Source organism: Haliaeetus albicilla, chromosome 4 (assembly GCF_947461875.1).
Source record: "Haliaeetus albicilla chromosome 4, bHalAlb1.1, whole genome shotgun sequence".
Taxonomy (NCBI): domain Eukaryota; kingdom Metazoa; phylum Chordata; class Aves; order Accipitriformes; family Accipitridae; genus Haliaeetus; species Haliaeetus albicilla.
In genome coordinates, this window is record NC_091486.1 from 6,587,964 (window position 1) to 6,598,480 (window position 10,517).

Genomic DNA, 10,517 nt, shown 5'->3' on the forward strand with positions numbered 1-10,517 from the left:
TTCTGAAAGAAAAGTGTATCAAGTGGCAAGAGCTTGGTGATATCACTGCTGTGCAGAGAACTAGTATGAGACCTCTAACCAGTTAAGTCCTACTGAAGGCATTGAAAATAGAGTTCTAAGTAGTTCATAACTTTTGCATTGGCTGTCTGCAGAGGTTTGAATTTTACCTACTGTGAAAATCATCCTGAAAGTAAGAACAGCTCCCGTCGTATTTTTTTAAACATGTCTGTAAGCATAAAAGGATGGTATTGCTACACTATTTTGGCAGTTTAAACTGGACAAGGTTCCCTTCGGTGCATTGAGTATGCTGATGGTACCCTGCTGTACGTCTCTCGGTCACATTTAACCCAACTGGAGCAGTAAAATGAATCGCCCGCTATTCAGGTCAGCTTGATGCTTAGATGAAATCTTTCTAGCGATCCAGACAAGTGAAATAACACTTACAAGCTGGAAACGGGCAAAAAGCGGCCAGAACCTAGTTGAGTATTTCATGTTGAGGGAATACCTGCTACGATTTGGGAAATGGGTGTTCGTTATGTGCCTGCTGCTAGACCCCAGGCAGCTGTACCAAGGTCACGGGATGGCAGTTCATGTTTGGTGGGCTGTTTTTCAGGTTTTTTTCTTGAATGCTTACCTGCCAAGACAAAATAATATTTTTTTTTTTTTGCCTCCTACGTAGAACTTCATCCAGTTATTTATCAAATGTTATCTTAAAATAGCATTGTTGTAATGTCCTTTACATGCTGAATCTTCATAAGCTCAGGATGCTTCAGGTTTTTATTTGGTAGTACTTCATTGCGGGCCTCTGACAACCTGACTTGGCTTTCAGTAAGCCTTCAGGCAGAATTCAAGGCATCTTTTTCAGTTTTTTATTTGGACTGTGTTTAATGCAGAGCGGAGACTGCCAACAGCTTATTTTTTTAATAAATCAGTAAATGTAACCAATGAGACAACCAGCAATATTTTTGTTTGCCACCAGATAAGGATTGTGATATTAAAGGAAATGCATGTCATTCCACATTGGCTTTATACTGGAGTCCTCTAGTTTATAAGGGCCAGTTTCTTATGACATAAAATTATTCGTTGCATGTATTTCTTTATTGCCACATACTTACATTAAAGCTGAGCAATCCTTAGAAGGGTACAATTGCTGACCTTATTTTTGCAGGTAGTCTCATTTCAGTGAAGTTCCCTGCCAAAATAACATTAAGCCCATTTTCTTCTTCCCTGTTCCCTCCTCTCCTTTAACACTGCTGTCTGATGTATGCACTGTTTTTCTGCTACATTAAGCATTATTGTAGTTTCCTTGATTGCCTGTATCAACATAACAAAATTATTGGCTCTCAAGTACAATGCAGTAAAATGTAGGAATGCACCAACCATCTGGAAATGAGTGTTGCTTACTACTTTTCATTTTCCCGCAAATAAAAGTAATAAATACATATAAATGCTAATAATGGAATTCTTCAGAGCCATGCCTACTGAATATTTTAAATTAATAGTTGTGTGACTTAAACTATTGAAGATGATGGTGGCAGTTAAAGTCAGTGGCCATGCCACTCCAAATTGTTCAGCAATTCCACACACCTTCATATGGTATCACTGCAAATGAGGGCAGGGAATTAGTCTTGCCAAAGTATATTGGTATCCAGAAAAAGGAAGCTCCTGATTTGTTGATAAAAGTACCTGTGTGTACACCATCATCTGTAATGATTTTTTTTTTCTATTGATCAACATTAAATTGTCAAATCAGTGAAGCTCATCACATGAAATTGCATTTGTTGGTGAGGGAAATTATTCTTTTTAAATTAATTCAACTACTTTAAAGCTGTGAAGAAATTATTAGATGTAGCTGTGAGTATTCAATGATATTTCCTTTTCCCCTTTTAGGAAGCATTGCAATCATTGTTCCTCTTGTTTTACTGGTGACTTTGATCACTACTCTGGTAATCGGACTATTTCTTTGCAAAAGGAAACGAAGGTAGGTAATTTTATATTGATGTATGGAAGTGAAAAAGTAATTCTTTAAAGTATGTGCATCTTTTTTGTATAAAAAATTCACTTTATATATGTTGAGCAGATGTTACAAAAAAACACAACAAACAATCCAAAACTTGTTTCTGGATGCAGCGAGTTAGTTAGGTTTTGGTTCTTGCTGGAGCAATCATGTCTATTATTTATACTTATATTCCACAAATACTAGATAAGAAAATGTAGTTCTTTCCTTGTCCAGTTTGCTCAATCCTGCCAAGGCTGTATAAGTGTTAATAATTTTATCCAGTGGCTTAGTGAAGTTAGTAAACAGAATTAATGTATTCCATTGGAACCATGTAATTAATATTGTTCATGTCTATAAATACTTTCAGATAGAGCCTGTGAAGAATTTCCAGTTTCTAGTTACAGTTCACTTCAATTTATTTGCTTTGATTAGTTCTTTTCAATTTTATTTAAGTTATAGTGAAGATGTACACAATGTTCAAAGTATCTGCCGTAGAATCCCAAGCCTTGTCATCATTAATGTATTTCTTTAGTATCTTGCATAGGAAGCCAAATTCCAGCACCGAACAGCGAATCTTTCGTTCTCTGGAATTTAGCTGCCTTAGAGCCGATAATGAACTTTGGGAGCGTAGTAAACATTTTGACATTGGCCATTTCTTCAAAGGCCATGTTGGGTGGCAGGGGAAGCAAGAGTGTTTCTACCGTATGCAGACACCTGAGAGAGCTGCTAAATTTCTCGTGTTCAGAGAAAGGAGAAAGTGATGTTAGTGGTGATGCAGACTTAACAAGGAAAGCTTCCTAGTAATAAGGACATGGCCAACTAGGAAAGACCTGGAGTGGGAATTAGACAGCAAACCACTTCCTTCGGGCATGTAGTTGGCCTGCTCGTTGGTCTTGAGGAGCTGTCTTCCTTTCTCCTGGGGCTTGTTACCCCTCCTCTGAAACCAAGATAATGTCTTCTTTTGTAAAGTCCTTTAGAAATATCTGATGAATCTACTGTTTCTGCAAATTAGACCATTTATGAGACTCTTTCAGTCCTCCAGACTACAAGAATCTTTTAAGTTACTGTCGAGCATCATACATGACATCTCCCCTGCAAACTCTGGTGCTAACTAGTAAGCGTTAATTTTTAAATCCTTTTTGAAAAGCCAACAAGATAAATACATTCCCTGACTATACTGCTAGTAATGCTGACCCTGCCAGGCTCCATGGATGTCAGTGCCTAAAAAAACAAGTTTAGTGATAGCCAAATGCTGAAAAACAGTTGCTGGTCTGTAAATTGTTTAAGTTATTGAGAATAACTTGTTAAATAATAGATCTTCAGTAGCGAAATGGAGCTAACTTCAACAAAGAATTTTTTTTTCTTAAAATTATATTTGAAAATGTATTTTAGGGGTTTTTTTATCTCTTCAAAGAAGCATGTCATTATGAAGCTAGGTATAGATGTTCAACACTTGTACACTACCGATAAGTGCTTATTTTAGGAAATATTTTTGTCTATGCCATTTCTGAAAAATACAGATCCTTTAGTGTATTGGATTTCAGACACTGACTGCATCTTTCTCAACCAAACAAGAGCGCTCAACTATTATCATCCTGACTGTGACCTTCCTATTATTCCCTTGTAATTCCAGAGAACATATTGTATTGGGAAAAATTACCCTCTTGAGGTTATTTCAATTGCTCAGGCTAAAATTACCTCCTTAGCTAAAAGAAATGAATTTGGCAACTAAAACAATTCAACTCAATCACTTACCTTTACTGATACCTAATTCAAGGTTAAAAATAAGATTCTATCTTTTATTAAAGTTTGAAAAAATTAAAGTTGAACTTCAGCTTTCCAATAACCACTGGCAGGGAATACAAACTGGAACTATGAGAAGTTCATACATTTTTAATGCATCGTAATGAAACCATTTGCTTGTCCTCGGATTATAACTGACTTTGGGCAACTGATTTCAAATGGAAGTGAAATGAATGAGCAAGAGAACATGACTCATGTTTGTACCATCTTCATTACTGCAGGGAATCTGCAATGAATTTGCAAGGCTTTCCTTGGGAAGTGAGGGAAATCTGGAAATAATAGGAGGAAGTCAGGGTTGTAGACAACGAGTGAGTACTTTGTATGAAGTCATACCACTACAGCCAAACTGAGAAAAACAATAAAAAGCTACTTCCAGCTTACGCAAGATCTACACATAGACTCAGATTGCTACTTTGTTTTAAAAATGGAAGGATTTTTTGATTGTCTCTGCAGGAAACGCTTTTTCATCCTGTTGGTCTTAATGATTGAAGAGAAATAAAATAAAATTTGTACTATCTTAAGATGAAGCATCCAAGAAAGTACTTGAAGAGTCACTAACTTCTTTTTTGTGTGTGTTTATGCATTATAGGACAAAAACTATCAGAAGACAACCCATTATAAATGGAGGAATCAATGTAGAAATTGGCAATCCATCATATAACATGTATGAGGTGGGCCATGATCACAGTGAAGGTGGTCTTTTAGCCTCAGATTTTACTGTAAATGCAGAAAAGGTAATTTTTTTCTTTTTCTAGAGGCAAAACCACTACTTATTTTATGTCTTAAAAAGGTCTTGACTTTAAGTGTAATCAATAGAAACGTAAACCAATGACATTTAGATTCAGTTAATGAATATAAAGGCAAGTTAGATTTCATTAGAATAAATGTCATGTATATATTGACAGCTGTTTTGCAGTCTGATGCTTGCTGATGGACTTTTTCCCTAGTAGCCTGCATTTTACCAAAAGAGTTAGAACTGAACTACAAAATGAGTTTTTTGTCATAGACACAACTGCCTTAAATTGCCAAATCGCAACCTATCTTTTTTTAGCCTAGTTGCAAATAGTGAATGGAAACAGATTATTGTACAGTCTACCATTTGAAGCGTGAAAGAGTGTATGCGTACATATGAGACTAACTGATTTCATATATGAAAACTTCCAAAGGCATAAAGAATTCAGAGTCCTGGCTGGATAGATAGATTAAATGTTTACACAAAGCTAGTAAGTACTATCATTTTCTTGTAAAAGATGCTGTCACTTCTGCAGCACCACTCTTCAGTGATTGAACTCCCTGAGTGATGTGACATGGGATGAACGGGGTAATGCTGCGATATCTTTCCTAGAGCTCCGTAATCAGACATACACCAAAGGGCAGCCATCATTCTGTGGCATTTCTGACAAAGCAATAACCGGATTACTGTTAGCTCTAGGAATGTCATTGCTGAATCACATAGTCAGTGTGCTGAATACAAGAGGTAAGCTGAAAATGGAGTTACTCACTGGAGGAAGAGTAACTGAGCCACTGCTTATAGTGAAGTCTGGCTCTAATTCTGAAAGGAAAATGATTTTAAAATGCTGAATTTTATTCTCGTATTGAAAGCAAGAATTTTTTCATGCTGAAGATTACCTGTAAGTAGGTTTTTTTGATTGTAGATCACTCTAAAATAGTGTTTTTAATCGGTGCACTGTTTATTTAACAGTGTTGATAAGTACACATGGAAAATGCTCTATTAGCACAGAAACTAAAATTTTCTGTTTATACAGGCCAGATACATAGGGGGAGGGCCCACTGCATTCAAGCTTCCCCACACAGCTCCATCAATCTACCTAAACTCTGACTTGAAAGGACCACTATCAACAGGGGTGAGAAATGATGATTCAAATCCATTTCATTCCACCACAGCCCCTTTCTAAAGAAAGTTTGTCTGTCATTTTTGAATAGAGGCATTTTCTGTTTGGTTTTGATTTTGTTTTTCTTCTTTTAATGGAAAGAAGAATGACAGTAAAAAATACATTTTCTATTTGAAATAAAGGGTTCCTCTCTGCATACAAAATTTCATCTGTACCCATCATTGTAACATGATCTAAAACTGCAAATGTATCTTTGCAAAGGAATGCAAAACCAGTAACCGATGTGATGCTTTTCCATAGCATTGTTTAAGTTTAGCATAGCATTCATAGCCATGCATCTTGATATATTTGCAATTTATATGTAATTACAGGCATTTAGTGAAGTTTATCAAACTGAAAGAAGTGCCCGAATAAATGAAAACAAGTCCTTTTGTTTTAGAGGAATTTGATACACACTAAAATGGACAATTTCCTTTAATATTTGCAGGGCATTTTTTGATTGTTCAGCTTTCAATTTTTACCATAAAATAGTTACTTCTAAACCATCAGATTTTGACTACAATTTAGCATGATGTTTGCAAACATTGAAATTTAAAGTATTAAAAAGGGACATTGATATGACAGTCATTTTCACGTGCCTCAGTATATATATTCATCTTTTGTGCCATTTGTGTTCTTGCATGATTGTAATATGTTGTATTTGGAAGTTACCAATTTCAATGAAGTATGATATTTCTGATGGAGCACAAAACCATGGATGATGAAAGCTAGAATATATGCCCATCTCTAAGATTTTTTCTGTTATTCAAGTCACTCCAGTTACTTTCTGTACCTCACTGTACTGCATCATGCTGTCAGTACCCACTCAAAGAGGTATAATGAGACAGAGCCTACTATTATATATAATTTTAATAACGCCATAAGGCACTATATTGAATCCAAGTGTCTCTGTTCTGTTGCCGTTATCATCCTTAATAATGATTGTTAATGAAATAAAAGTCCTGTCAATTGAAGTAAAACTAAATTTCTGTTTTCCTCAATTTCTGATTATAATCCTTAAACAAATGTAAAGATCTCTAATTCAATGGGGACAGACAGGTATAACTGAGAGTTTGCTCTCATAAATTACTACAGCAGTTGATTGCATATTTATGTTCCATTAATATAGAAGAGTAGCTGCTTCGTTCTGTCTTTTTTTTTTTTTTTTTTTTTTTTTAAATAAATGTGACTCACCTTTTTCTGCCTCCATTCCAGGAAAGTGTGAAACACCAGCAATCACTGTGTCATCTGTAACAGATGGAATAGGCAGCTTTTAACTAACTGAGTAGCTGCCCTAGCTAGCCAGCCTAAGGAATACCTGAATCCTGGGCTCAGAAATGGTATTGATCAACAGGGAAGGGAAGACCTAAGATTCTAGACGTCTTTCATTCCTTGTTAGCCAGGGTGTACTGAGGATATTTGCAGGTCAAGAAAACGTACCCACTTCTGTTCTGGGTAATGTGAAGTTTAGCCACTTCTTACGTACACCAAGCAAATTAATGAACCTATTTTATAGCTTACTGGTGTTCCACTCGGTATTTGTGTAAGCAAAGCTGTGCTGTTTCGCTAGTTTTTAAGAAAGAGGAAGATTTTGACCACAAGGCACCTTGCCCAGTTATTATAGGTAAAAAGCTGAACGTCTAGTTGGATAGCAAAGGTGTTCTAGGACACAATAAAGACACACAGTATGAAGGAATTAGTGGAGATGTTTATGTGATAAACCTTCAATAGTGCTTTCTCCTTAGCATGAGTGATAGGAGAGTGGGTTTTCATCCATGTTATACATCCTTCTGTGCTGTCAGACTCAGGAGATTTCTCATATACGGAAGTGCTTTGCAGAATTAAAAATGGACTTGTCCTATACTGAAGTGCCACTCATTTCAATAGATTTTTTCATTACAGTCCAGACTACCAAAATTATTGAGAAAATACTTCTCAATCTGTATCTACTATGTTATATTAACACTTATGCTGGTTTCTTATTAAAGTTTAATTTACATTACGAAAGTATTGAATTTTTGGTCAAATCATGTTGTATATTTGGGCCACAGAATTCGAAAACATGGTCAGCTATTGATGGGATGCTGATGTCTTAGAACAGGTAATATATGGAAACTGTTGGTTGCAGTTTTCTCCTGTTAAACTTGTCACATGGTCTCACAGTGCACCTTCTCTATAAACTTCTTCATATCTATTCTGAAATCTTCCAGTGTAATAAGGTGGACAAGTCAACTTCAGAGACATTTTTCAAGGTTTTTGTTTTAATTTTTGTCATTGTTTTTATGGTTTTAATATCATAATATGCTGCATGTCATGTCATTGATTATTTTAATAGCATGTCTCATCATGAATTTAATTTTTAACTAAATGATTAACTCATTATCAGGTTTGCAGAAATCCAGGTATCTATTAAATATGTCCAATTATATTTTACGTGTACTTGTTCTTGCTTTAACGAAACCATTTCCATTTCCATAAACGTTTATTTTGGTTTAATCTGACTGATCTAATGTATGCTTAATTTCTCTGCAGCCAACAAATTACGCCAATCCAGTATATGCAAAGTTATACATGGATGGACAAAACTGTCGAAACTCCTTAGCAAGTGTTGACGAAAGAAGAGAACTCCTTCCAAAGAAAATAGATATTGGGATAAGGGAGACTGTGGCATAATCTGCTGTTACCTTTTATACTCTGTATAAATGTATAAAATATAAGGATTACTTTTCTATGTACCAACAGTATTATAATTGTTTTGGCATCAGCATTACCTCTGTTTTTTGTTTGGTTGATTGTTTTCTGGGTTTTTCTTTTGCTGATGACTTTTGACTGACCATTTGTAAGGTATTTTTATGAAAAAGAAACTGCACTACGGTACAATTTACAACAATGCTGCTGAAATAACACACCTTTAAATTTGTTAAAATTGCAAACAACATTCGTTTGTAGCGTGAAAATGAGCAATCTATTTTCTATGAACTTTTTTGGTTCTACTTAATCGATGAAGATGGTATCTGCACTTTTTCATTATGTAGTCTGGAAGCTGTAGTACAGTGTGTAATTTTGTTTATTTTAAATGGTGAAAGAATGATTGAATAGTCTACTCTCTTCTTTGTGCCCATTAGAATTTCTCTTCAGATCCTGATAAAGCTAGATAACTTTTCACAAACAAACATAACTTGCTTTTAAATTAGCTTTAGGTTGCCAAGAAGTAAACAAGACTATAGAAATGAAACATCTAATGATCTGCATGAACACAATGATTATGTTTCAGAAATTCAGTGACTGTACATGATATACTAAACATATATACCATGTAAACAAGCTTTGTATTTATTAAAACCTTATAGAACATAGTAACGATATATCTTGGAAGCTGAAACCTTACTTGCTGTGGGACAAAGCATATGAACTCCAACAGTCCTGTAGGACAGTAGCCACCCTAGAGCACAAGAGGGCATTGCCTACACATGCATTATATGTTTATTCACTTAATCACATGCATTACTTATGGATTAATAATTCCCCAACACATACCAAGCAGTAAGGAAAAAACCAAACCCCAAACCTTAAGCACACACAGATGATCACAGCATTCGGTTTTGACAATCACAAAAAAGTCATACCTGTTTAGAGATCTTAAAGAATACAAAACACAGCAGTTTCTTTAAATGAAGATAAACTGTGATATTGCGGAGGTAACACATAACCAAATTGCATATTAGTGAAACCTTACCTAAGCCCGAGTTTCAGTAGTCTGGGTTAAATATCAAAAACCAATTACCAAAAGTGAAAAGCATCAGTATCAGTTTCCAGCACTTGCTCTGACCTGGTCTGCTTTCTGTTGTTGCTAAGAGGAAAAATCTGACTCACCTTTTTTAATTTTGATGGAAATAAAGAATACAATTTCTTTCAGGTTTGAACTGAATCGAAATATTTTATACATAACTTTAAAGGCACAAAAGACTTATTCACACATATACTGTGGAGGACTCTTCCTTCCTCTGCTAGACATGACTGACTTTTAGCTATCATAATATATTAACCTAACAGATTAAATATGTTTGTGGTTGCTCTTTATTCCCTTTGTACAAGCATTACAAAAATAACTGCTGTTTTATAAAAGATTTTTGTTGTACTATTGTGCATGCATACTACCTATTTCTAAACTTTGCCATATTGGGGCCTTTATAAAACTCTTGATTTATGTAATAATAGTGCAATTTTGCTTGAACAATGTTATGCATATCATAAACTTTTTCAGGTTCTTGTTTAAGTACATTTTTTTAAATTGAACAGTATTTTTCATTTTGGTTATAATAGTCATTTTGCCTATGTTTCTACAATGAAGTGTTAAATACTTTATAAAAAAATTGTTGACTGATTTATTTAAATGAAAATCTACATACTTAATTCAGTGTGTTGACTAATTTTTAAATTTAACTTATAAAATGAAAACTAAAGAAGAGCAAATTGAAGGGAAGAGCATTACTCTGTACAGATGGCTAAATTCCTTTTCTTAATGACAATTTTTGCTTTTTATACAACTCCTATTTGAATGTTTTTGCAGCTCTGCACGTGTTTGGATAACGTAGCTGTATAGCTGTATATTATGTCAATAGAACTTTAAAACGATTTTATTTTCTATAAAAATACTGTATTAAATAGTTTCATGACCATACAGCTATGATTCCACAGGTTCTGCCTTTATTCTGCTGACATCATCAGAGATGGATTTGGCCCTCAATTTTTCCATAATTACAGTTGTTATGAGGCGTAAGTAGTTGAACTTTTCAGAAACATTACTGTTTATTTTCTGGCAG

At 34.8% G+C, this 10,517-nt stretch overlaps 1 protein-coding gene across 4 annotated transcripts in view; it reads left to right on the plus strand.

The window, feature by feature from the left end:
- LRP1B (LDL receptor related protein 1B) overlaps window positions 1-9,970 on the plus strand; it is a 753,798-nt gene extending 743,828 nt beyond the window's left edge. For 2 of the 4 annotated variants that reach the window (XM_069780765.1, XM_069780768.1), the window contains 4 exons: window positions 1,891-1,981; window positions 4,392-4,536; window positions 5,569-5,667; window positions 8,227-9,970. In XM_069780765.1, coding sequence (XP_069636866.1) covers window positions 1,891-1,981; window positions 4,392-4,536; window positions 5,569-5,667; window positions 8,227-8,367 — 476 coding nt within the window. In that variant the 3' untranslated portion in view covers window positions 8,368-9,970. Of the gene's footprint in view, window positions 1-1,890; window positions 1,982-4,391; window positions 4,537-5,568; window positions 5,668-7,745; window positions 7,796-8,226 lie in introns of all 4 variants that reach the window. The other 2 variants (XM_069780766.1, XM_069780767.1) reach the window with 2 other exon arrangements.
- Window positions 9,971-10,517: the final 547 nt, after the last annotated feature.